The 27610-nt window shown below is 42.2% G+C and overlaps 2 protein-coding genes across 3 annotated transcripts in view; one reads left to right on the top strand and one right to left on the bottom strand.

Annotated features, from left to right (window-relative positions):
* The window catches only part of WDR93 (WD repeat domain 93), a 29961-nt gene extending 13489 nt beyond the window's left edge, over positions 1 to 16472 (bottom strand). The window contains exons 1-13 of one of the 2 annotated variants that reach the window (XM_087972603.1): positions 16379 to 16472; positions 15124 to 15435; positions 14439 to 14634; positions 14097 to 14161; positions 11738 to 11820; positions 10135 to 10291; positions 9477 to 9512; positions 7223 to 7310; positions 4713 to 4896; positions 3973 to 4043; positions 3612 to 3698; positions 2626 to 2757; positions 1390 to 1603 (exon numbers count right to left, since the gene is read on the bottom strand). In XM_087972603.1, the coding sequence (XP_087828729.1) occupies positions 1390 to 1603; positions 2626 to 2757; positions 3612 to 3698; positions 3973 to 4043; positions 4713 to 4896; positions 7223 to 7310; positions 9477 to 9512; positions 10135 to 10291; positions 11738 to 11820; positions 14097 to 14161; positions 14439 to 14634; positions 15124 to 15390 (1580 nt within the window). In that variant the 5' untranslated portion in view covers positions 15391 to 15435; positions 16379 to 16472. The other variant, XM_087972602.1, reaches the window with a different exon arrangement.
* Positions 16473 to 16500: 28 nt separating this feature from the next.
* Positions 16501 to 24825, top strand: PEX11A (peroxisomal biogenesis factor 11 alpha). Its single transcript, XM_026677036.2, has 3 exons — positions 16501 to 16631; positions 19802 to 19917; positions 23408 to 24825. The coding sequence occupies exons 1-3, from the start codon at positions 16576 to 16578 to the stop codon at positions 23980 to 23982; spliced, it is 747 nt and encodes a 248-aa protein (XP_026532821.1). The 5' UTR covers positions 16501 to 16575; the 3' UTR covers positions 23983 to 24825.
* The last annotated feature ends 2785 nt before the right edge of the window (positions 24826 to 27610 follow it).

Here is a 27610-nt window from a genome sequence, read left to right as displayed (position 1 = left end):
AAATCCCACTCCTGGCTGGCCCCTCCCATCCCACCCTCCTCCTCCCATTCTGCCCCGCCCCTCCCAGGAGTCTCCACGCAGCCTGTTTTGGATGCGAGATAAGTGCAGGGCCCACACAGAGGCTCCGGGAGGGTAAAAAATGAGCCTCCCAGAGGCTCCGGAAGGCAGAAACGGGCCCGGAGCCTGGGGGAGGCTGTTTTTGCCCTCCCAGAAGCTCAAGAAAAGCCTCCGGAGGCTGGGGAACGCAAAAATACCCCCCACCCCTTCACTGTGGTGCAGAAGGCTGACTAGGCCATACCCACCATGGTCACGACCACCCAGCAACCAGGCAGAGAACCAGTTGCTGAAATTTTTGAAGCCCACCCCTGGATAACAGATAATCAGAGTTGGAAGAGACCTTGTAGGTCATCTAGTCCAACCCCCCGCCCAAGTGGGAGACCCTACACCATTTCTGACAGAGGGCAGTCCAGCCTCTTCTTAAAAGCCTCCAGTGAAGCTCCCACAACTTCCGAAGGCAACTTCTGTTCCATGGGTTGATTGTTCTCACTGTCAGAAAGTTTCTCCTTATTTCCAGGTTGAATCTCTCCTTGTTCAGTTTCCATCCATCCTGGATACTTCTCAGAATTCCATTTTTCTACATGGAATATGTTATTAATCCTCATGCTAGCAGGATAACATTCTAGGATGGCACCAGAAGTTCCCACTAAATCTTTTTAAAAATCTACAAAGATTAAATTTCTGTCCTTGAGGAAAAACAATAGTAGTCATGTTGGCCATGACAAAACACCATCCCAAATCCACCTGGACTTTATTAAGAAAAATGAAATGCTACAGTACCATTGAACCTCCAAGAATGTGTCAATAGATAGTGAAATTAAGGGACACAGGCCATGGAAAAGGGTGGAAGAAGGGTAAAAAAAATTTTTAAACCAGTTCTCTGAACTTGGTTTGTACAGGTTTACATTCTTCAATGGAGAAATTTTTTTCTTGGCATGTTTATTACTCTCATACATCTGCCCCATCATAGTTATTACATTGTTTCCCCAATCCGCTCTCTTAAATTCTGATTTGTTTTCTTGAACAAACAGAATGAATTAAGAATGAACAGCACTGTTTTAAGAAACACCCTCACTTTGTAACTACAGTGGATTCCAATTCCCAACACTCTTTTCAAATGAGGATATTACTGATCTTGGCTTGTCATATCCATGGACATCCCCCAACAGCAATAAAATGTAATGCCTTTTCATCATGAACACAATCATGGCATGGGAGTTGGCAAGATAGGATGCATTTCTTCTTCGGGGGAAATCAGGGCCAGAGAATGCCACTCATGGGAATCATCCCCATTTGCCCAAATGTCCTGGACCCTTAGCTGGGCTGCCTCACCTAATTCCTAATAACTTGGACTTAAATTCTTTGGTCCCGGATGTGAGCAGGTAAAGTGATCCATCTGTGCTGAGCACCAAAAGCTGCACCATGGTGTGGGCAGGATCCTTGCTACAGCAAGATATTTTCTCTCTGGATGGTAGCAAACGTGGCATGAATTGTATGTTTCGTGCAGTGTAGTTTTCTGGAAGTACCATGGCACACAATGGAAATCCTAGAAGATCACAAATGAAGACATAGGGTAGCAGGCTGCTCTTCATCAAGGTTATCTTTATAGTTTATTTCACTATGCCAGAGTTCAGTTTTCTGAATAAATTAGTAGAGTGGCTATTAGCCTAAGGCTTAAGCTATCCAAAAATGCCATTAGGTTTCTTCTTAGAAACTAAATTACAAGCCCAGCCCATGTTGCATGCTGTCCAGAGTCTTCTAAAATTGGACAATCTCCTAAACATTTAAGTATCCATTTTCCCTGAAAATATGACCTACCCTGAAAGCAAGTCCTATCTTGATCTTTACACATGTGCCCACTATAAGCCCTATCCCCAAAATAAGCCCTAATTAAGATCCCACCCACTCCAGAGTGCACAGGTAAAAATTAAGCTAGGGTGGGGATGGGGGTGGGTGGGTGGAGCTGCCCTTCTACTTACCTTTGGACAGTTGTAGCCAGGCCTTGCATACCCCAACATCTGCCTTGCCAGCCCATTTCTTCTGCAGCTGGTAAGGCTGGCAAGGCTTTCCTGAAGGCCTCTGTAGCTGATAACAAAGCTCTGGATCGATCTGGAGCTCTGTTATTGGATGCAAAGGCCTTCAGTTGAAGGCCTTGCCAGCTGCCGAAGAAGTTCCTGAAGGCCTCTGACAGCGAAAAGGAGGCTGGGGCGACACGCGCAAGTGAGCTTAGTCAATGGATGACATCCCCTGAAAATAAGACCTGGTGCTTTTTTTGGTGGCAAAAAAATTATAAGACAGGGTTTTATTTTTAGAGAAACACAAAGTCCAAACTCTCCCACAAGGTTTCCAACAAAATTTAATTTGGGGTGCATATGTGATAAAATAAGATGTTTAATTATATGGAGGTGGCGGAGGAAAATGGTACCCAGCTATTTAAGGAGGGAAGTCCTGGACCATCACTCAGAAATCTCTTGGTTTTAAAAAAAAGTTGTTTGCCACTGCATTAAAATTTCAGGGTGAGAATTCCCCTTTTTCTAACTTTCCCAAGCCAATAGGGAAAAAGCTCACCTACTGATGTGTCCCACAAAGTAATGGCCTTATCTTCACAGACAAAAGCAAAGTAAGATGCACAAGAGCTGAGAGTTGAATATACAATCGGAGCAGCACATGGCCAAATAATATCTGGTTTGGGATCAGAATCTGGAAGGAACAGAAGATCATATGAGAGATGGGCCCCATAGTAGGGAAAAGAATGTTATCTTCTGCTTAGAACCATTCTAGATTTTCCACCTCTCTCTTTTTGATTCACACAGCTACACATAGGAATAAGCAGAGTCCATCTTATATAAAATTACTACAGAAACTGGCAATCCAGGGTCCCATGGTGGTGCTGAATTATGTGTTTTAGTATTTATGAGCTTTGAATGAGATGGGCCAACTGTCTGACCCAGTACCTAAATAATCACATTGTGCTAAACCCTCATGAAGTGACTTTCAGTTCTGGTTTCATCTTAACATGTTATGTAAACTTAGCCACTGCAATTTATGACTACAAATGTTGCATAAATCTAATCAATTGTGGCATATTCAACACAACTATGACAAAAACAAACTACTGTTAGTAAAATGCGTAATCTCAAAGTATGTTTTGCAAAAGAGAATTTTTCAAGTGGCTAATTTTAAAAGCAGCCTGTCTAAAGCTATTCTTCAAGACCGAAAACTATATGCGTGTTTAGACTTTGCTTTTCTTGTTTTTCTGCTAACAAATGGAACTAAAATCATGGGGCAACTCCCAATGTCAAATTCTTGTGATTCAACTCCCAATGTCAAATTCTTGTGATTCAACTCCCAATGTCAAATTCTTGTTATTCCCCCCCAACCATTTTATGAAATATGATCTGATACCAGGATTTGGCTATTGAATTTCAAGCCCCCCATAAAACAGTCTGTACAAAGGATTATGCCTTGAGGTGTCTGAAATATATCACCAGAAACTCTGAAATGCACATAAAACTTCAGAAAATTCTTGTAGGGGGACTCCACAGTAGCATTACCAGGTTTTTCCTTGGGTGGACGACTCAGGAAATAGAAGCAAAGATTGTGACTGTTGCTCCAGTGAACACTGAATGCGACAGGCGTATCTAGAAAATGTAAACAAAACAAAAGGCACTCAGAGATAAGGCCCTGAGAAAGATTTGAAAGGCAAAGGATTTTATTTTCCCACCCTCTGTTCTCTCCTTTGGAAGGAGCATGAGAAAACGAAAATCAGGAAAGAAACATGCAAGTTCAAATCCCACCCACAGAGCGCAGACTCCTGGGCCTAAACACATTGACTCTGTTCATATTCAAACTATAATTCTGCTGAAGGAGTTTCATCAAGACTGTCAAAAGTCCTGCCCAGCGTGGGAAAATTACCTGTCTCAGCTTTTAATTCAGTTCCAGTTTGAAAGGTGCGGCCAGGTAAGTGAAAATGGAATTTTGCACAACTAAAATAGACAGAGATGACAATTCGTGAAAACACACACATTATCAAGAGATTTAAGGAAGCCAGTAACAGTTTAGGAAAGCCAATAACACTGGTTTAGGGGAGCATTATTTATTAGGGTTACTTGCACGTCGCTCACATTTTCACAAAAAGGAGAAGGAGCCGTGGTGGCATAGTGGTTAGAATTCAGTATTGCAGGCTAATTCACTGCTCACTGCCAGCAGTTCGATCCTCACCGACTCAAGGTTGACTCAACTTTGCATTCTTCTGAGATTGGTAAAATGAGGACCCAGATTGTTGGGGGCAATTTGTTGATTCTGTAAACTGCTTAGAAAGGGCTGTAAAGCACTACAAAGCGGGATGTGAGTCTAAGTGTTACTGCTATTCCTATCTTCCAATTAAAATGCAGATTATAAATAGCCTTCTGTAAGCTGGTTCCCTCCAAATCTATTATGGTTCAAATCCTGATGGCCAAAATGACTGGAAAAAGGTATGGGAAGGCTATTATAAAAATCAGAAAAACGTTATCAAATCATCTTAGGAAACCAGATGAAGGTCCCTGCACCTTACCCAGCTTCAATCTCAGCAACAGAATTATATAATATGGTTATGTTTTCTCAACAATGCAACTGGAAATCAACAGCAGAAGCAGATCCTCTCCTCCTCTTACCTAGGTGTTTCCTCTTTGCTCTCCAGGTCATCCTCGATCTCCAGATACTGCTGGAACTTGCTGTTAAAAAGCTCTTGCAGCCACTCCACCTGGCAGTCTCTGATCAAGGTGTTGTAGCCCATGCCGATCACATGTCCTTCATCACTCTTCATTAACGCTTCAAACGGACTCCTAAATGTACTTGCTAAATTTCAACAAAACGGTGTTAGAAAGCCCCCTTTCCGTCAATCCAATACCCTTGAAACCTGCTTCTGCTCGTTTTGCTTGTTTATCTTTAATTTGGGGAAGTTATAATCCTTGGACATTTTAGAAAAAAGAAATGGGTGAATTGATTAAGTAAGAGGCTCAGGTTGAAAGCCTGGGAGCAAATCCCAAGGAATACAGTGTGGTTTATTTCTAAGCAGGGGTCTCTCAACCTTTGTTCTGGCTTATGGAGACATTAACAAACACACGTTAGTCCCAAAACCCTGTTTTCTTTATTTCAACGGCTGTGAATTTTAGTCATTCACAGCCCGTAATGAGCCTGGAACAGTTTGTAAATAGTCCCATGGAAGTCTGTCAAAGTCCTTCAGGATAAGTCTGATAAGCATGCACCTTTATCTTCCTTGAAATGCTGCCAATGACTAAATGTCCAATTAGTTATACAAGGCCAAAACGGAACAAAAATTCAACACGAGCTTCAGGTTTCAAACCGACTAGTATGAACAAAGTTGCTTCCTGCAAAGATTCCTGTCCCTTTGCTCCTCCTTTATGTCTTATGGGAGGGCCAATCACCTCCAAGCCTTACTCCCAAGTCGCTGCTTTTGTCTTAACTGTTCTTGCTTTCTGGCAGCTCTGTGCACATGCGCACTGGGAACAGGCTCCCCTTGTTCCTCTGCCTCGCTGCTGTCAGATTCTGGAGGCTCTGGAGTCAACACATAACTCCCAGATGGCCCTGGCCCAATCTCTGCATCGGACGCAGGACCATAGTCTGAGTCCTCCCCAGTCTCCCAGACTAGCCCATCTTCCTCCACACTGTCCAATTCTGCTGCCGTCTCCACAGGCTGCCGATGGACCACAACAACCTGGCATCTTTAAGATGTGTGAATTTTATCTCCCAGAATTCTGGGAGCTGAAATCCACACATGCTGGCTAAGGAATTCTGGGAGTTGAAGTTGTCATATCTCAAAATTGCTAAGACTAAAAAACATGAGCAAACCCACAGAGTAGCATCTTGAGAGATAAACATGCTCTTTCCAGATGTTGATGACCACAGCCTGGCACAGGCAGCAGCTCCTCAAAATTAACATTTCTTCCCCTCCTTTTCAACTGGTCTCTTGAGAATATTGGAGGTAATAGTGTCTGAAGACACATGGCCCACTTGGTGCAGCTTAGGAGGTGCAATGAATCAGCCTTACAAAACAAAGTCCAACATTTCCTCTTTTGTAAAAACTTCGCTCTGCTTCATTTTTCTCCCCTAAAGAATGAAGCCTTTTAAGCATCTCTCAGTCCAATTAATATAAATATTTCATTACCCCATTATTAAAAAAGTGGTCATTGCAAGTAGTTATCAACAATTATAATAATATAGCAATAAGAATTCACATAACTGACCCAGCCTCTTAGACAATATTAGAAAGGCTTGGGTCAGCAATGGTGTTGCTAACTGAAATGTCAGATTCTCTCCTGGAGATCTTAGGAAGTGATTTTTGTTTTTAGTTCTTGAACCTCTCTTTCATTATGTCTTTCTTTCCTTCCACCCCAGCTCACTCACTCTTCCCTTTTTTTTCTCTTTCTTTCTTACAGCTACCTTCTGATCATTGCCTCCTTTTTCTTTTTCAGTAGTTTCTGCCAACTTGTCTTACATTCAGCTTATAAGGGGAACTCTTTCTCACCCTCCAGATAATACCTTTCCCTACTACCTCTTACTGACAAGAGTCAATACGACATCCCACAGGTACTATAGGCCAGTGATCCCCAACCTTTTTTATGCGCGCCCGGTACCGGCATCAGCTGGGCGCCGCCATCTTTTTGATGAAAAGTGCTTCCGGTGACCTCACCGGAAGCACTTTTCATCAAAAAGATGAGCCAGCGCCCGGTGAGCTTTTCTGCAGAAATGGCTTTCACCCGGAAAAGCTCACCGGAAGCGCTTTTCATCAAAAAGATGGCGGTGCCCAGCAACCAGCGGCCCGGTAGGACTTGTTCCGCTGGATCGGTACCGTCCCCGGACCGGTGGTTGGGGACCCCTGCTATAGGCCATCTTTCTACGGCTCTGGAGCACCCTGAAATCATGTCATTATAATTCAGTGGTGAGCTATTAGAAATAAATGGCAAGATTTTCCAAGGCTTTCAAAGGTCTTTAAGCATTTGCAGAAGGTCAGGGGGGCTGCAGCCGACCTCACTGCAGGGGCAAGATATTCCAAAGGGCAGGAACCTATTGCTTTCCATAGTTTGATTTTTCTTGCTTGTTTGCCCCAGCACAATAAAGCACAAATGTTGAGAAAGCAGAAAGGAGTCAAGAAGATTCTAACCTGAAAGAGGCTTGGGTGGTCTGACCTTCAACAGTAAAACGGGGGGAAGCAGCTTAGATTCAATTTTGCTTAGCAGCTGTTGCAAATCCTACAAAGAATCAAAATGGCAATTCTGAACAATATGTTATTGTTGCTCCTTGATAAAATTGGGATTTTGGTAGTTGGGCGGATTCTGGTTAGACTATAAATAGACAGTATGGTTCTGTGAGCACCAATATCATTTTCTGTGGTGGCCAGCAGAGATCCAGCTTCTTGCGATTTTCTTAAAGATTCAGGAGCGGGGGGGAGGAGGAGGAAGAGGAGGAGGAAAACATAATAAATCATAAATAGGTGCTTTGTGATTGGCTGCAGACAGTATCAATCACTTTAATACTGTTCTTTCCCTATCAGCAAGCATCTTTTAAGGAGACCACAGCCTTAGAAAATGGCTGAAATTTAACAGCCCAATGTTAAATTTGAAATATTCCAAATATGCCCAACAGTCTAAAGGAGACTGCAGACTTCTGGGTGACATTGCTGCCTTGTCCTAAAAACATTCCTCTTCAGACATAATTAACCAATCAGGCTAAGAGTTCATAGGTGAGCATGAGGAGCAGGGGGTTGTGGTAGCAAAGGGGTTAAATGATGAAACATATATTGCAACATCCCAATGAGAATTCCATGATTTACGTCTTTGTGTCAAGAATCAGGGTGCAAGTTTGAAAGGCAGGGTCTAAGTTGTCATGTTGCAATGTTTCACCACTTTGTCAACCTCTGGTACCAGATGCTTAGCATGGCACTGTACTAAATCAGCTGGATTCTGTTAACTGGCTGGGTTCTTCATGGCCCCAGAGTGCCATTTCAGTTTTAAAGTCAAAACTCAGTGGCTTTCTTTGAAGTTTTGTGGAGGAAACAAGCCCTAGAAGACTTCTTGAAGACTTCTCATTCACCACCATTCATGATTGACAAGACAGTCATGAAATATATCAAAAAACGGGATCTACTAGATCAGGACTATTCAACCTTTTGGGGGTTGGGTGAATGCCTATAGATTTTTTGCAAATGCATTGTGGGCAGACACACACATGGTGCACACAATCGATTCCCTCCATCAATTTATCAGAATTTCCCTTTTGTCATCTAGATCTCTTTTACCCAGGATTTTGCCTGTAATCCCTGATTCTCTCAATCTCTTCTTCTGGCACAAGGGTTCACTGAGCTGCAGCTATCTACCATTTTCATTTGCCATGAAAGTTTTTGAGACCTGATTCAAGTCCACAGGCACTCTTGGAAATAAAAGGGATGCCACAGACTATCCCCCTGTTTTGGAGCATCCCACCACTCCACTTTTTTTGTTGTTGTTAAAAATGTACTTTTTCCAATGTACATATTCAAAGTGGGACAAAAGCATTTCATTAGAGACAACCATAAACACATTGCTTTCTCGTGTGTTACCTGGGAGTAACATATATAGAGAATAAAAAAATGTATCCATGGTACCCCATTTTATAAACTCCTTGTGATGACCCGGGGCGTGGCACAAAGGCAACACAGTCAGATAATCAGTAGGAGTCTCTTTATTAGCTCCAACTTTGCCCCCAGTGTCATGGTTACCTTCTGGCTGGAGAAAAACTATCTCAGGAACAGCCTTTGGCTGCAGAGAATCAAATCCAAAACGTGTTCAACAAAAACTGTAACTGTAAGTCCAATGAAGGCAAAATGAGGTAATTAATCCAACAGGGCAGGAGCAAGAATTCTAGACATGAAGACACGGCAATAACTCAGCACAATTGGGAAGACACCAGGAACACAGATAAGCAAAGTCAACACAAGATAAACTCACCTTTGCTCCCAACAGCTGCCACACGCAGCATGCATTTATTTTGAACTCTCTTCCCAGCTGTGGCTAATGAAGGGAATCAGGGCCTTTCCTCCCCCATAAACCATGCAACCCATGTTGCTCTCTTCTCCATTCCTCCCTGCATGCCCTAGGATGAAGAGGGGGTGGGCCTGGGTCTGCCTCTGAATCCCGTCTCCCTTGTTCTACCTCTTCCCTGCTCTGCCCAGCTGGACTTTGCCCTTCCCCAGTTTTCTCCACAGCCAACGGAGCCACACTCCCACTCCCTGTCAGTTGTTTGGCTTCTTCCTCAGATTCAGACTCCGACAGGGGCATGACACTCCTTCTCAAAGCAGTCTTCTTGACAATCTAGTTGTTTGACCAAGGTTGCTTCAGCCATTTAACAGCCTTATAGAGTTCAAAGACAGGATTGCTTACCAGGTCTTCAGTTACTTGAATATCAACATTCTTGTGCTACAGAAATACAAAAACACCCATGGTTCAGAAATACATAGAACAATACTACAGCAGAAGGGATTAGATAGATATACTGACTCTACCTAAAACTACACTCCTGTGGAATTAGTTTAGCCCCCAAACCAGACAACAGCAACACCAGAAAACCAACGAGGTTCTGATTCTTATTTGAAAAGGACTCTATCAACTTGGCTCATTTTAATCAAAGATCCACTAATTAATTCCTAACGATGAATAGACATCATAGAGAGGAGAAGTATTATGTCAGAAGAAAATGCCAGGATGCTTCTATCTGGCTTCACCAGATATAAATTTTAAGAAAAAGAAAATAATCCAAAATTAAGGTTAATTCTCAGGAAGAGCCCCATAGACAACTGAGCTGTTTTAGGCACTTTTAACACAATTAGAGAAATATGGGCTCATTCTCCAGCCATACCTATGCTGCAATACATAGCAACATCATTGTCAATAGCAGATCTACAGTATGGTTTAAACGTTGGGTTAAGAATCAAGGTAGTTTAGCAGTAAGGTGCCTTTAGAACATTAGTGATCTTTCTTTAGTTAAAAGAAAACTTTTAGAGATGCCAACCATTTGGACCTCTTAAAAGTGTTTTTTTACCATAGATTTCTCTGGTAATTTCTCTTGTACTGGCAGCTGGTTGAGTCCCATGTCCTTGACAGATCCTGAACCTGGGAGAGCAATTGCATGGAGATGTTCGGTCTCCTTCTGCCAGGCATCCTTAGGCAATCGATAAATCTCCAGCCAAGACTCAGAGCTGCCTTTATTGAGAAATCAGAAGAAAGCACATTAAGCAATCAGGAAGGAGAAGAAAGGTCTCACAGTCCTTTAAAATACAGGAGGGTCCTTATTATTAACAGTGTCCCATAACAACAAAACCAGATTCACAGTTTTTTGCCCCTGCTCATGAACTGCGAATTCTAGGACAAGTAAAAGATGGGACAAATAGAAGCTGTAAATGTTGTCCAGTTTAGATGGATGACGGGACCAATTTAGGGATGAGACAAAGTGGGACGGATACAAGTTGAGCTAAGACTTTTCTATTGCTGTTTTTGAAAACTATGTTAAGCATATTTATGTATTTATTTGTCAAATTCATATAGCTGCCTTTCTCACCAAAAGCTATTATGGGCAGTCTATGCTGATACAAAAGTTATTTTATGTTTTTCACTTTAAAATTCCACACTAAGAGCTGTGGTGGCACAGTGGTTAGAGTGCAGTACTGCAGGCTACTTCTGCTGACTGCTGATTGTCAGCAGTTTGACAGTTCAAATCCCACTGGCTCAAGGTTGACTCAGGTTGACCTCGCTTAGAGAGGGCTGTAAAAGCACTGTGAAGCGGTATATAAGTCTAAGTGCTATTGCTATTAAAATGGTCCAAAGCTTAATTCTGCAGTTGAAACGGGCTCAGACTGGAGGTAAAAAAGGGAAATATTTTAGAGGCTCAAGTTGTCTACCACTGTTCAGTTTACAGAAGTTTTAGAAAATTTCTAATGGAAATTCCTTAAACTTCTGAGTATATATAAAAGGGAAGTCAGTGGCAGAAGAACTGCTTGAGCCTGATTTACAAAGTGCAAAACAAAACAAAAAAAGCAAACATACATTCCAAAGTATCTGTTGTCTCCAAACCTGAAATATTAAATACTATTTGGAATGTTCCTGTGTTAATAATGAAGCTTGGATTTCAACACAACTGTTCTTAACCAGATAATGACACGTTATGATACAATCAGGTTTTAGAGAAAGAAAAAAACAAGCTGGCTCTTTATGGTGCAAATTACTGTTGTTTGTATATATGAATTATAAAGATATCCAAATGTATTCCCACATCTCCATATAAAAGGAAAATAACAAAACCATGTCAAGATTATGAAATCTTTGAGTAGATAGATAGATGGATGGATGGATGGATGATGGATGGATAGATGATGGATGGATGGATGGATGGATGGATGGATGGATGGATGGATAGATAGATAGATAGATAGATAGATAGATAGATAGATAGATAGATAGATAGATAGATAGATAGATAAAAATAATGGTGGGCCTCCAGGGTAAGGACTCAAACAAATTTCATCATCAGCAGGACGTATTAAGTATGTCAGTAGGAAGGGCTACTTTTAAAGACTTATTTTATATCAACACCACCCAATTGTGGATCTGGATCTTAAGCCCATCAGATGGTTAAGAAAGGCTAAGACTTGCCTTGTAACAGGAATCCTGCATAGTCGCTCTCCGGCGAAAGCTCAAGTGCCATGCAGATGTTCCGCTTGCTGATATCTTCCTGACAAACAGGAGAATATGAAATATGAGATCAGGCTAGGCCTGTCCAACCAGGATAGCAAGGAGTCCAATACTAGATATTTTTGCTGCTGCAAAGCTCCCTGAAAATTCTGTCAGACTTCTCAGGGAGCTGCGCAGCTCTACAGCAAAAAGTCTTTATTGGAGAAGGTCTGAGGGCAAAAAAAAAAAAATTCAGCCCGGTACAGGTAACCCTCAACTTATTGATCACAATTGAGCCTAACATTTCTGTTGCTGTGAGAAAATTGTTAATCGTGCCCCCATTTTACAACCTTTCTTGCCACCATTGTTAAGTGAATCACTGCAGTTGTTGAGCAAATCTGGCTTCTCCATTGACTTTGCTTGTCAGAAGGTCGCAAAAGGGGATCATGTGACCCCTAGACACGGCAACCATCATAAATAGGAGCCGGTTGCCAAGCGTCCAAATTCTGATCACGTGGCCATGGGGATGCTGCAGTGGCCATAAGTGTGAAAAATGATCGTAAGTGTCATGCCTCTGGTGGAGACTGACTCTGAGGAGAAGAGGAACAGCCGACAGGGAGGTTGTGGAGGAGGCTGGGGAAGGGTAAAGGCCGGCTGGGCAGTCAGAGGACCCAGGCCCATCCCCCTCCATCCTAGGACATGCAGGGAGGAGAGGATAAGGGAGAGATATAGTCTACTGGGAAGGAGAGGGCCTTGATCCTCTTCATGGGCTACAGCTGTGACAACTGGATAAGAGGACGGGCATGTGAACAGGCGAGTGCTGGAAACAAAGTGTGGAAATATCTCTAGTTTATTGTTTCTCTCTTGAGTTTGGCATCCTTCCCAGTGTGTGATGATACCTGTTGATATCTTCAAGCCCTTATCTTGCCTGGTTTGTGTTGTTTTTTACTCTTTATAGAGTATACTCTTTAAATTTATAGGCATTTTTATGGGCCTTGCTTATCAATGGAGACCGAGTGGAACAAGTGGCCAGTTTTAAGTTTCTGGCTGTTACCCTAAAAGAGGACCTGACCTGGGGTGCCCACATTGCAGCCCTGGTCAAAAGGGCCAGCAGAGATTATACTACCTGAGGCTTCTCAGAAAACAACAACTAAATGAAAAACTGCTGGTGACCTTCTACCGCTGCACCATAGAGAGTATCTTAACTTAGTGCACCTCTGTATGGTTTGCCAATTGCACAGTGGCAGATAGGACAGCACTCCAGAGGGTTAACATCATTGCCCAGAAGATCAGGGGTTTCCCTCTCCCCTCTTTGGAAGAGCTGTATAGCTCCCGCTGCCTTAAGAAAGTTCAAAACATCCTCAAAGATTCATCTCATCCTGGGCATCCTTTTTTTGAACTATTACCATCTGGCAGATGGTACAGAATAATAAAAACAAGGACAAATAGGCTGAAAAACCGCTTCTAGGGCAGTAGGGCAAAAGGGCAGTAGCTCTTTTGAATTCTGCTGTATAGTGCAGTGTTGGTTTGGTATCAGGGGTTTCCGGTTCAATGTGTGAAGGATGTGTGTTTGTGTTTATTTTCATGGTCATGGTCATGATGTGCACTGAAGATGGTGTTTGATTTCGTTGTACGAGGTGCAATGACAATAAAGTAAACTAAACTAAACATTTTTACTCTTTAAATTTATAGGCATTTTTAGTTTAAACGGCATTTCCTCCTTCTTGTAACTGCTCGTGTGGGAGTTTTTTCTCTCCAGTCAAGGATATTTGCAGCTTGGAAGCAAAGTAAAGGAATAAAAGGGGCTGCACCTGTTTTTTGTGACTGTGTTTATTTTGTATCCCACCCTGGGTCATCACAGTAAGTCACTTTTTTCAGGGATGTTGTAACTTTGAACAGTTACGAAATGAACTGTTGTAAACTGACCTGTCCTTCTTTCCCATAGTGATTAACCAGATGTGTCATAAAAGTGCACTCAGAAGACATGTATGTAAAGCATCCTCCCAATTAATGAAGAAAAAAGGGAAATCTTCAAGTTGAATTGTCCATGCAGTATTCTTGGCTGCAGTGTGCAAGTGGTTTGACCCACCCTTCTCCTATATTGTTTTTCCTTCTAAATTTAGTCTACAGTCCTTTAAGTCTTAACTATTTCTGATTCTGCTTAGATTTTAAACTCTAACAGTAGAAATTCAATTAAAAATGCAACTTTTGAAGATTACTGCAATATGGGTATGCCACAATGGACATTAATAAACTGGGATGTTCAAAAATCTGCAATTTAGACAACTGAAAATTGACAGGTAGATAAAGATAAGCACTAGTATGAGACAAACTCACCACTTCATTTATGGATCTTATATGCAAGAGGTTTTCCCTGACAAAGAGAAAAAGACGTGCAAAACCTGGAAAACAAAACAAGAATGATTCCAGGGGAGGGCAATTTTTCCTTCAAATAGTGCCTTTATTCAGTAACCATACTTTGATTGGTTGAGAATACTACCATAAATGAAAATCATGTAAATTTTCTTCTGTTTGAAGAAAACAATTTATTCTCCACAGCTAGTAAAAACTTGAAAATCATCTTGCAAGACTTTGCCAAAGACCCTCATAATAAATTGTGAAACCAATCTGCAAATTAATCACTCATTCCTTAAAAAATATAAATGCATAGCTACCTACCCATCTCATCCACTGTTCCAAGGAGATTGGAAGTACCACCAAAAACTGCTAGCTGAATAGTGCAAATTTCAAGTTTGGTGACCTCCCAAGTACACAAGTTCTCACAGGTGGTTGAGCTGAAGACAGAAATCCCAGTGGAATGTCCGATAAAGATGTACCCCTCAGAAGCTGACAGGCAGTTTACCCTTCCCGATACCTGGGAAGATCCAAAGGAAGAGAATATGATGTCTACCTCAGAAATGTGAAGATTCAAAAGAGAACATGATGCCTATCTCAGAAACGTGTACAATATGAATGCCATCTTAATTCCATCCCTCTATACTACAATGTCTTTATATGTGGGGATTTTTTTTTTTACTTCATCTGATATTTAAATGGTTCCTTGCTTTAACATCTCTGACTCATTAAAACATGTTTAATAAACCTTTGGTAATTTTAATGGTTTTGATGGAATTATAAATAAGAGGCCTCTGAGGTAAAGGAATGATCTAGAAATATTTAGATTGGGTATGTCTTTGTGGTAATGTCCAATTCATATCTCACTGAAATTATACCATTGTTAAGCCAAAATAAAACCGGTTTGGTTGTCCAAGAGGATGACCACTGTGGAGGGGGGGAAAATATGGTGCCTATGTCACATATGAAGGTTTCCTTGAATTATTTATCTGAAGGAGATTTAGATTACCATGAATTTATTTGTAGGGTAACAGAGTAAGGGTGTGAAACTTTGCTGCTTCGTCTCTTGTAATGGGCGCCTTTCTTCAATTCGATCCCAGGCTCTTTCAAATAAGTCTTTCAATATTTTATTGATCATGCAGAAAGGCTGAGGCAAGGAGTCTAGGAGTTGGTCAGGGTCATTGAGGAAGAAATTTTCTTCTTCGTCTTTTTTAAGCCAGTCTTTTTCAGTCGGTGGAGGAATATCAAAGTGCTGCTTCCGAAGATAGAAAGGCATTTTTTCTCTTCAGCGTTCTTGCCCTGCACTTGGCTCAACTGAGTTCTGCAATAAAGTTCAATCCAATTATTAATCAGGGTGGATAGAATTTGGTTTTGAAAAAGAGAGAAACAAAGATCATCCTCGAGGTTTTTTTTAAAGGTTTTTTTTTAAACCTACTTTTATTTTTCATAAATAACCCAAAGCACCAAATATACATAATACTCTTTTCTCCTATTTTCCCCACAACAAGAATCCTCTGAGGAGAGAATGGCTGGTCTAAAGTAACCCAGCTGGCTTTCATACCTAAGGTGGGACTAGAACTCACAATGTTCTGGTTTCTAACCAGGTGCCTTAACATGGCACCCAACAGGCCCTCTATACAACAGATTTATTATTTTACTGCAATCCTGCACAATACTCTTGCCAGCTCTCCACGTAGCATAACACTGTTTTGCAATAACTGACTGACCATTTTGCTTTTCTCTTGGGGGAACTTTTTGTATACTATCCAAAAGTCCCCTAAGTATGAGCCAGGCAGACCCAGAAACAAAAGAGAAACAAACGAAGCAAAACACAAACAAAACAAAAGCAACCAAAGCAGAAATGAACCAAAACCAACAAGAGAAACAAACAAACAAAAACAAATAAAAAACAAACAATACGAAACACAAACGAAACAGAACAGAACAGAAACGAACAAAACCAAACCAAACCAAAACAGATTCCAGGGCATTCCAAAAGCTCAACCTCAACCAGAAATCTTGCGCTTTGGCACCATCTAGGACTAGGTGACCACCTGGGGGCTTTTAGAGGCGCCGAACTGCAAAGCCGAACTGCAAAGCTGGGGATGATGGGTGCTGCAGTTCCCCCGAGAAACTGGGAAAGAAGTTCTCCAAAAATGATTCACCCAGGCAGGCAGAGGAACCCAAATCAAAGCTCTTCCTGGCTTTCGGCTGCCTCCGCGCACACACCTGTCTCTTCCCATCCACCCCCAAACAACGCACACCTGTCTCCGGAAGTTGACGCGTTGTTATGGCAACCCCCCGGGCGGAAGGAAGAAGGGAAGGAAGGAAAAGGGGAGTCCAGGGCATGGAACGCGGGGGCGTGGCCAAGGTTCAGCCCCGCCCCCCTCCCTCCGTCCCCCAGAGAAACAGCTGATTCTAGTCCAGAGTTTGCAGCGGTCCAGTGGGGCTTGCAGGTGGCATGGAGGCTTTTGTGCACTTCACCAACCAGACGCAGGGTCGGGAGCGACTGTTTCGGTGAGGAAAGCAGCGCAAGAGCGGAGAATAAGGAGGTGGCGGGGCCCCCTTCCTTTGAAAGGAGCTTGCAGAGCCCCCACCCCCACCCCCTTGGGCCAGGGCACTCCTTAGTCACGCCTTCTGGTTGGGTTCCCACGTCCCTCCCCACTTCAACTCCTGTTTAAGATAGGACATAGAATCAATGAGATGGGAGGGATATTACAGGTCTTCTAGCCCAGCCCCCTTGCTCGAGCAGGAGACCCTAGACCAGGGGTCTTTAAACTTGGCAGCTTTAAGACTTGTAGACTTCAACTCCCAGAATCCCTGAGCTAACATGACTGGAGGAGGAATTCTGGGAGTTGAAGTCCACAAGTCTTAAAGCTGTCAAGTTTGGAGACCCTTGCCCTATATCATTGCAGGCAAGTAGCTGTCCAGTCTCTTTTTGAAAGCTTCAAAAAGAGCTTCAGATGGATGTCTGGAGATTCTCAGTCATCCAGGTCATGGCTGTCCCAAAGGTGCTTTTTTTTTCCCCCCCAAGAAGCAACTGGACTTTCTGATTTTTCTTTTTGAAAACGTTTCGCTTCTCATCCAAGAAGCTTCTTCAGCTCTGACTGGATTCCATTCCCCACCAACCAGTCAGAGCTGAAGAAGCTTCTTGGATGAGAAGTGAAACATCTTCAAAAAAAACCCAGAAAGTCCAGTTGTTTCTTGGGGGTGGGGGGAAAAGCACTTTTTGGACTGCAGTGATGGAGTATCCACAACTTCTGGGGAGAAGCCGTTCCACTGATGAATTGTTATCACTGTCAGGAAATGTCTCCTTAGTTCTAGGTTGAGCCTGTCTTTAATGATCTTCCACCTAAGTACTTCTTGTCCTGCCCTCAGGTGCTGTGGGGGAGTAGGTTGACCTTATTAGATCTTTCAGCGCCTTCCCTGGAAAAGTTTTTAGAGGTTCTGAGAGATATTAAGTAAATGATGGAGCTGTATAAGCAGTCAAACTTCAGCAGTGGATCTCAGGAAATGTTTTACGACGTTTTATATTACTTCACAAGAGGCTTTTGTGATCATTTTTACCATGTTTTATAAAAATTAGCAAATTTCAAGTCCAAAGGACTCATGGGTTCTGGATATTAGTTGAAAGCCACAGGAAAAAAAACCAACCAATCAGGCATAAGGTAGTGTATTCCTGTACCTCCTTGGGCTTCATGAGACCTGATGAATCAGGATGTGTGAATGTAGGCTGTAGGTATCTTTGCATAACCTGGTCATCTGCTTCCTGAAGCAACCTGTTCCCTGGTGCTGCATATTGAGTTTGCACAACGTTAAGGCTCACATTAGTCATTTTTGGCCATTGTGTGACGGCAATCACAAATCTGATAACTTGAAGGAATTGTAGGAATACTTGCATTGAGGCTTGCTTCAACAGAGGCATCAGTAGATCTGATTTCCTTAATTTATATTTGATGTATTTCTTCATAGCGCTTTACTTCTTTTTCTGAGTGATTTGCAAGCATGGCTCCACTCCCATATGGAAATTACACATAAAAATAATGCAGTGTCAGCAATGAAAGAGAGTGGAGAATTGCTGAGATTTAATAGGTGCTGCGGGGGGGCTCAGAGTTGCCTTGTCTTGTGGATTGTAAAGGTAAAGAAGCCCCTTTTAACTCAGCTACAGGGGATGGTGCTCATCTCTAAGGCCGTTGTGCCCACACTGTCCAAAGACATTTCCGTGGTCATGTGGCGAGCATGATATCCTGGAGCACTGTTCTCTTGTGGATTGTACACAACCGTAAACTACATCCCCAGACAGGCCAAAATTCCCAATCCTGGTATATTTAGCTGGTTGTTCTCCAGATATGTTGGGGCTACAATTCCCTGGATTCCCAGCCAAGGAAGCTTTTGGAGAGGGTGGTGGAAGATTGAAGATGTCCAACAAATAGGATGGAAACCAGATCCCAAAGTGGAAAATGATCCCTGCATCATCCCACAAAATATAAATAAGAGCATGTAAAAGAAAATCTGGTAGGAGAAACAGACTTTCCCGATAATTTAATAGGGGAAGGCTTTTGAGTAAAACAAAGAATGTGAACATGATGATCTTACTGCCTTATATAGGTGTGAGAATTAGGAACACCTATATAATTCTCATACCACATATACCTCTACTTAGTAATTTTTCCCCATCTCTTTCCCCCAAGGTTGTTGAAAGAGGAGGGAAAAATATCCATGCCAAAGAGTTGCCAATGCCTGCCTTAACCACCATTGTCTCAACCTTACTTGCTTTGTGTTGTTATTTGCTGGTGTTATGTAAACTTATCTTTCAGCATCGCATGCTGCTTTCAAACTTGAACTATGTGCTGGATGATCCAAGAGATTTGTTTGGCAGCTTCACAACTTGCCTCACCTTCATCCCCTCGAGGCAATGTGTGGGTAGCAATCTCTCCCCCAATTGTATCTTTGCAACAGTGCAACCATCTGTGCAATACATCGGACTGGATGTTAGCGCTAGGTTCAATGGAATCAGTTCTTCCACAGCTGTAAATAAAACTGAACCCCAATATCAAAAGTCCTACTAGAACTGTTGGCTGGTTAAACCAAGCTGCTGCTTGATATGTAATGCAGGAAAAGGTGGTGGGAAGCTCCCAGGTTCAGTTCCATGGGTGTTCAGGACAGGTAGGAGGAAAAAGGCACGTAAAAAAATACTATTGTGATCTATCATCACGGGTACTCTATAGATGCAAGGAATTGGCTGTTTGTTGATTCATTCCATCCCATTTATGATACCTTTTGGGTAGGATTCAAAGTGTTATCCCATTGGGAGTAATGGTTGCTTCACAACTGATCTCCTGATAGCCAGTGCTGGCAAGATGTTTGGAAGGAGACAAATATTTTTGGTTTTGGTTTTTTGCCAGCAAATGCTTTTGGAAATAACCATGTTTTTCCAGAATAATTGAGCGTAATAGATTCTCATGCACCACTTGCAATGTCTCTGCTGATTGAGCAATGTTACTGTGTGCAAAACTATATATTAGAGCATTTGCCTTAGAGCAAAACAGCCCTGTAGCATCTTTTGCATGGGGAGGGACCTGCACTCATATTTATATAATCTCTGTTTCGTTGTGTGTAGACACAGCCTGTGTTTTTGCTTGTTGATGTGTGACCAGCGATGCGCCTCTCTTTCCTTCCCTTTCCAGAGCAACTCAATATTCATGCATGCTGCTTAGCTATATTTTAGAGCGTAAGACTCACCGGGAGAAAGTGATTATGAAGCTCAAACTTCTGGAATCGAGCATGAGCTCAGGACGCAAGAGTGAGTATGTTAGTTTTAGATACTGCCTATTGAAGAAAGAAAAAGAAATGGATTGCTGATCATCCCAAAATAAGGGATAGGTGGGTGGGACAGAAAGAACAGTTGCATTTAAAAGAGAGAGGGAGTGGAGGGAGGGAGGGAGAGAGATTGATCGATCTTAATACTGTGTACCAGAATTGGTTTGCAAATTAGGACTATTGTAAGCTTTTCCTTGAGAGGAAGTTTGATGTAATGGTATCAGGCTAGAAACTGGGAAAGTGTGAGTTCTAGTCCTGCTTTATGCACAAAGCCAGCTGGGTGACCTTGGGCCAATCACTTTCTCTTAGCCCTTAGAGCAGGGGTGGGCAAATCCACGGCCCGCGGGCCACATCCGGCCCGTTGGTCTTTTTAATCCGCCCACCGAAGATTGGTACAGAATTAAGGTTTGATGTGAATGATTGAATGATTGCATTCATTTGATTTTGACTTGTAATGACAGGCATTTCGACACCAGGTGGTGGCCCGTCTGTCAAATTTTAAAAGTCAATGAGGCCCCCGAGCCAAAAAGTTTGCCCACCCCTGCCTTAGAGGGAGGCAATGGCAAACCGCTTCTAAAAAAAAACCTGTCCAGAGAGTCTGTGATAACTGAACATGAGTGGACAGGAAACCTATCCTTGATTTATCAATCAAAATAGTCTCACTTTTGCTGAGGTTACTGGAAGGTGTAAGCTATGAAGCAATTTTGATCTGCTTCCAAGATTTTATTAATGTTGAGGCACAGCGACTCAGGCTGAAGTTCACAACTATCCTTATTTAGGAGGAGGTCCCAGAAAAGAAAATATTGCATTTTTTAATCCTAATGCCTAGGATTGTGCTCTAATTTTTGTCACCTGCATAAGATTTTGGTTTCATGGACAGCTCCTGATGGGAATTTAATGGCGAGGGTTCCTGATTGGTTGCAGTAGATGGATAATTTGTCTTTACTTCAACCTTGTCCAGTTTTGGTGCCTATTGTAGCTCCTATGGATGGAATTATGTAATATATCCAAATGTGTCCACTGCAGGAATATTGGCAATCAAAGCCCTTTAAATAAGTGTGCTCAGAGGTTTAAATTCTGTATTTTTCTCCTCCTGCCTTCCTGAGTCAATAAATATTTGGACTGTTCTCTTGATGGCCTTTGGGGAGGTGGGAGGAGGAGGTGGAAGGTGGGGCAATGATGGACATTATGGGTTTCTCTGAATAGGAATGTTGCTTCCTACCTGCTGATTGCCATTCCTTGTGCCTGCCTGGGAAAGTCTAGTTTGCTTATTAATCAATATTTCTAAATTAGCATGTCACTTTATGATTATTGCATTTACATGGCCTGGATTGTTTGTGTCCCAATCTATGTTTCATTAGTTTGCATGCCATGCATACATGAGAAATGTGTTATTACTTTTTTTTTGATCTGGGGAGGGAATAGCCTGTTTGACTGGCCTGATCCTTTCCCAGTCCCTACCTTTGCTATTGTACAATGGGGTGCTTGCATTTTTAAGCACAGCAGTCTTTTCATTTCCATTTAAAATCATCCACATTCAATGGCATTTAACCAGAAGGCAGGGAGCTATGTATGTTGAGCTTTGACATGACAGATGTCCTCATTTGTGCTTGGGGGCTTGGTATCTGCCCCCCAGCCTTTCTTTTAATGGTGGGACTTGATTGCAGGAATGGTGAGGGACCCCATCACCGTGGCTTGGTTCAAAACATTCAAAAAGTTACCAGAAGAAAGGAAAGAACCTGAGTATTTTTTTCCCTTTAGATAAGATTTTTTCCTTTCTGTGGCTGGTCTAACTGCTTTCTGCTCCCAGCTCATTAAGCAATCTTCCTGTAAGTTCTTCCTATACCCTAAAGCAGGGGTCTCCAAATTTGACAGCTTTAAGACTTGTGGACTTCAACTCCCAGAATTCTTCCTCCAGTCATGTTAGCTCAGGAAGTCTGGGAGTTGAAGTCCACAAGCCTTTAACTTGCCAAGTTTGAAGACCCTTGCCCTAAAGGTACCCTTAGAGGCCTAATTTATATGATATGAACATTTATTGACATGCCAGAATCTCGATGGAGCATGTACAATGGACAATTTGCTCCTGGCAATGATAAAGCTATTCAGACCTACTTTCTGGGCCACAAATTCTATATAATGACACATACCTGCTTTAAATTCCTTCTATGTTTTAATTTTTATATTCTTTATTTATATAGTTACTGAAAGTTTTCTTTATTTAGATTATTATATTAATTTTAAACATCATATTTTCTCTTTTTAAAGAGAGATGTTCTGGACACAGAAGATGGTAAGTAGGTAGGTAGGTAGGTAGGTAGGTAGGTAGGTAGGTAGGTAGATAGATAGATAGATAGATAGATAGATAGATAGATAGATAGATAGATAGATAGATAGATAAGAGAAAGAGAACCTGGGAAACAGGCCATTCTGAGTGTTCAGGAAGTGGCACCAGAAACTCAAACCTCACTGAGGTTGGAACATTCTGGGGCAAACCATTTTGCACTTAACAGTCTCAGCCATAATGGTTTCTACCATTATTGGCTGAGCAGCTGCCAGGTCGAGATGAAGTAGCCCAATGATGGGATTCAAATTTTTTTTACTACTGGTTCTGTGGGCCTGGCTTGGTGGGCGTGGCAAGGGAAGGATACTGCAAAATCTCTATTCCCTCCCCACCCCACTAACCTGCTTTCCAGCTCTGTTCTCCTGTGCAGGGCAACAAAAGAAGACCCAGCCAATCAGCTGGGACTTGGGAAGGTGGTATTTGCTGATTCTCTGAACTACTCAAAATTTCCGCTACCAGTTCTCCAGAACTGGTCAGAACCTGCTGAAGACCACCTCTGAAGTAGCCCAAAGAAGAGAGCTTGAATTATGTTATGCAGGGGTGGGATTCTACCAGTTCGCACCTATTCGCTAGAACCGGTTGTTAACATTCTAAGCAGTTCGGAGAACCAGTTGTTAGAAGAAATTACTGGCCTAATCCTGTAAGGAAGGCAGGAAGGAAACATTCTGGTGTTGCTTACAGAAACTGTGTCTCCGTTAACCCTTATTACATTCTCCGCAGAACTAGACTTCCTGTCTCAGGAACTTCTCTGGAGTTTTTTTCCCCTCCTTTGCTGGTACTTTGCTTGTGTGGAGTGACCATTCAAAGTTACAACGGCATTGAAAAAAGTGACTTATGACCATTTTTAACACTTATGACTGTTGCAGCATCTCCACAGTCATGAGAGGCCAGGCGAGGAGATGTGAGCCTCGATGTGAGTGATGTTGAGTTGGCCACACCCAGCCAATAACATGACCATCAAGCCACGCCCACCAACTAAGCCATGCCCACAGAACCGATTGTTAAACAATTTGAATCCCACCCCTGATGTTATGGTCCAAAGCTGATGGAGTATATGGCTGCACTATGGAATGCATCAGGGGCATCTTAAGCCTTTCCCACCACTATGTTTCAGCTCTGGTTTCTCTTGCAGTGTTTCGGCTTGGCAATATCGTGCATGCCATAGTGGCAGCCCATCAAGCTTCCCTGTTGCCCCATGCCATTCCTCGCTTCTGCCTGACTGCCTCCAATGTGAACCGGGCTATGTACTTCGCCTGTGACACTGTCTTGTGGGTGCAGAGCGCTGGGCTCCTCTCGGAGATCAACCAGAAGAAGTGGCGCAACTGGGCGACCAAGTGTTACTACTATTCCCTGGTGATAAACCTGGTCAAGGATTTTTACGAGCTCTGCTGGCGCATGAAGCAGACAGCATCCAGCCAGGCTGAAAGGCCTGAAAAGACCTTGACTCCTGGCAGGCAAAAATTTCAAAACATGGCTTTCCTGGCCAACAGTGAGCTACAGACTTTTCTCCTGCTTGTATTCCTCACGTTAAGGAACTATCCACCCCTTTTGCTGGACACGGTGAAGAACCTTTGCGATATCTTTAGTCCATTGGATCGTCTGGGCATCTACAAGACCAACCCTGGAGTTATAGGGCTCTGTGGCCTGATCTCCTCCCTGGTGGGAATCCTTACTGTGATGAGGCCGCATTTAAGGTTGAAACACTGAGCTTCTCTCAGGACTCCCCTTTTGCACAGTGGCGTTTCACACACCTTGTGCATATTGGCTTCCCTTCGTTGATGATGGAGTTTTGTTCTTCTTACCCCTAGCTGAATTCTTTCTTCTTGACCTGGGTTAAGTCTGGAGAGGGATAAAGGGCCCTTCACTGAAGATCTTTCTCCAGCTATGCAACCAAAGAAGCAAAACTCACACTACTCAAGATGTGTCGGTATCGAGCCTTGGTGAGGAGCCAGTCCGTTGTTTATTCTGGGATAGAGAGCAGCAGATTTGAAATTAATTTGAAAGAGAATGGCCTTCTCAGATTATGTAATCCCCTCTCCCCTGCTTTATAAGGTTTTATTGGTGATATCTGGGATGAATTCCGGAGCTTAACAAACCTTCTTTAACCAGAAACATTAGACTACATGTTCACAGGCAGCCAAATTGCTGTCTCTAGCTAACTGTTAGTTATTTTTGTTTCTGGTCAGACTGTGAAGTTTTTTTTTAGGCTTTTAGTTTTTATGCCACGCTCATTCTTTTGCCTGTGAAATCAAGATGAGCATGTGTTCATCAAAAACACATTTGATCCCCCGGAAGAAGGGTATACAGTATTGGAGCATTGTTTTCAGGTGCTAACTGTACAGTGGAGATGAGGGTGAAGTGTTTTTGTGTGTGTGTGTGTGTGTGTGTATTTGTACTTTATGCATTGCTAGAAATGAGACCATTCACCTTGGTTGGCAGATGGGACTAACTATTGTGCCTTTTTCTTCAGCATTCCGATTCTCTCTGAAATAAGTGCAATTGTACTTGGTTGAGGGGAAAAATAAAAGAATATCTAAACCTTTCACCTTGCAAATGAGTCCACTGTTTATAATGCATAATAAGATGTATACAGGTAGTCTTTGATTTACAACACTTCATTTAGTGACCATTCAAAGTTACAACGACACTGAAAAAAGGGACAATTGTTTTTTCAGACTTACGACCTTTGCAGCTTCCCTATGGGTCATGTGATCAAAATTCAGACTCTTGGCAACTGACTCCTATTTATGACGTTTGTAGTATCCCGGGGCCCTGTGATCCCCTTTTGTGACCTTTTGACAAGCAAAGTCAATGGAGGAGCCAGATTCACTTAACAGCTGGGTTAGTAACTTATCAATTGCAATGATCCACTTAACAACTCTGGCGAGAATGGGGGCAAAACTCAGTTAACAAATGTCTCACTTGGCAACAGAAATGTTGAGCTCAATTGTGACCATAAGTTGAGGACTACCTGTAGTTGGTTAAGGGTCCCATTCAGTGGTGGGATTCAAAAAATTTTTTTTAATAAACTTTATTAATCTTTTATAACTTTAAAAACAAACAAAATGTATAAATATCTTGACATTAACAGTTTGTGGCATTCATCATATACTATTATTTTGTGCATTATTTACAAGTATATACAATTTATGCAAATGTAAGCATTTAACCTATATGTTGCTTATCATTAATTTTTCATCATCCATCTATCTTAGCTCAATCCAGTCATACCGTTTTTCCAAATCCTATAATACTCGGACTCCTCCTTTTCTTGTAACATCAGAGTTAATTTATCCATCGTGGCACAAGTCATTATCTTTTAGATAGTCAGTTCATCCAGTGGTATGGGATTCAAATTTTTTTTACTACCAGTTCTGTGGGCGTGGCTTGGTGGGCATGGCAGGGGAAGGATACTGTAAAATCTCCAGTCAGAGGTGGGATTTACCGGTTCTCAGAACTACTCAAAATTTCCGCTACCGGAAATCTTCAGAACTGGTCAGAACCTGCTGAATACCACCTCTGGTACCATTGGCAAAATGACTGAGGGCTGGCTAGCAGCTAGTTGGGGAAGTTATTTTAGTCACCTTCTGGGCGAGCTTTCAATACTTTTTAAAAGAATACAAAGCAAACTGTAAACAATAATTTTAAAAAAGGTAAAAACCAAAACTGTAAAAAGCCACCTAGGTTAGCCCCACAGCAGGATGGGCGGCAAGTAAATGTAATCAACAAGGTAATAAAATAAGTGGAAGGCTGCACTGACAAAGAAGAAAATCGAATACAAAATTGATGTGATCTGAAGGGAAGGGAGGATAATGGCTTCTCATAGGAAAGTTTGATTGGTAACAGAACTTAACTCCGGCACCATTTTGATATGGGAGTCATTAGATTTTTCTAAAGCTCATTCTAGAGAAGCATTGTGTCATTTCACTGGATTTTATGGGCCCTGAACAGTGGTGGGATTCCATTTTTTTTACTACCGGTTCTGTGGGCGTGGCTTGGAAGGCGTGGCAGGGGAAGGCTACTGTAAAATCTCCAGTCAGAGGTGGGATTTGCCGGTTTTCCAAACGTCTCAAAATTTCCTCTACCGGTTCTCCAGAACTGGTCAGAACCTGCTGAATACCACCTCTGGCCCTGAAGCTGCATTACCAAAGTGCATGAGAAACTTAAGAGGACATTTGCAAATGAGAGCCACATGAGAGAGTAAGCAAGAAGAACTAACTGGAGGTGGAATTTAAATGAAGTTTCAAGTTTCTCTGCCAACATCTTCATGTCCTAAGATGCTGGTTAAATTTCTCTGCATATGTTGTGTCTTCATTGGTGAAGGGCAGTTGTCTCCTTTAATGTCCCCAATGTCTAAGCCAAAGATGAATTTGTCTTCTGGAATATGTATATATATTGTAACAATTACTCAGTCCTCTCTCTGCCAACAGTAAAGTTGTTGCCAAATATTTCATTTTGGAATGGCTGTTGCCCTTTGTGCTTCAGTGACCCTTTGCCAGGCTTAAGGGAAGAATTTCTAGTTTACATAATCTCTTTTGCTTTTTTGCCTACATCATGGAGTAATGGATTAGGGTGAAAAGCATTAAACATGCAAAGGGGGAAATGGTAGTTTTCAAGAGTCAGAAGAAGCAGGTATTAGATTAAGTGGTGGGGCAAGGATGAGCTGATCCATCTTTCCCTACGTCTCCAACAAAAATAAATCTTGTTTACTTAAGCATGAAAATGAAACATATTGAAAACTCTGGAATTCACTGAAGGATTTTTCATAGTTATAAAGGAATAGCTGGCAATGACTGAGTATAGATGTCCCAGACATCTACCTTGTTGCCTGGCAGACTTCTTCTTGCAGCTGACTCTCAAAAATATTTTGTAATTAAAAATAAATAAATAGGTGGTTTCGATGCCACAAAAAACCCCCACCAAGCTCTGGCATTATGCTTCTGGGTTCATAAAGGTCTTCCTTATATGATGTATAACACCCAGAAAGATTGATGTGGTCCAGAAAGATCGATATGGATGCTAGATGGATACTTTTGGATAGACTTTAACTTAGCAGCAGTTTTCTGAGGGTGCCCATCACATACTTTGATTTGCCACCAGCCCCAGGGCTTTGCCAAAAGAAGGGAATATTTGTAGCTCAGGGTTGAACTGGTCCTTGGTGCTCTCTGAGCTTGGTTGCTTTCTCTTCATTACCCAGACTAGGTTAACATTATCAATGCACTGAAGTTAGGTAATGAAACTTCAACAAGAAAACAACTAAGCTCAGACAGCACCAAGGACAATTGTGCTACCTGACAATGACAACAACAAGGCTGTTGCTGATTTTGCACAAATT

The sequence above is a fragment of the Notechis scutatus genome, chromosome 11 (assembly GCF_049901735.1).
Source record: "Notechis scutatus isolate UNSWTSFEM ecotype Mainland chromosome 11, rNotScu1.2, whole genome shotgun sequence".
Lineage (NCBI taxonomy): Eukaryota > Metazoa > Chordata > Lepidosauria > Squamata > Elapidae > Notechis > Notechis scutatus.
Note: the sequence above shows the minus strand (reverse complement) of the source record. Positions and strands in the feature narration are given on the sequence as shown.

Bases quoted from the DNA above. Each gene is read 5' to 3' on its own strand.
- PEX11A (XM_026677036.2), top strand. From the start codon at position 16,576: ATGGAGGCTTTTGTGCACTTCACCAACCAGACGCAGGGTCGGGAGCGA. The intron at 16,632-19,801 runs GTGAGGAAAGCA...TTCCCTTTCCAG, and splicing joins GGTCGGGAGCGACTGTTTCG to AGCAACTCAATATTCATGCA. The intron at 19,918-23,407 runs GTGAGTATGTTA...TTTCTCTTGCAG, and splicing joins CATGAGCTCAGGACGCAAGA to TGTTTCGGCTTGGCAATATC.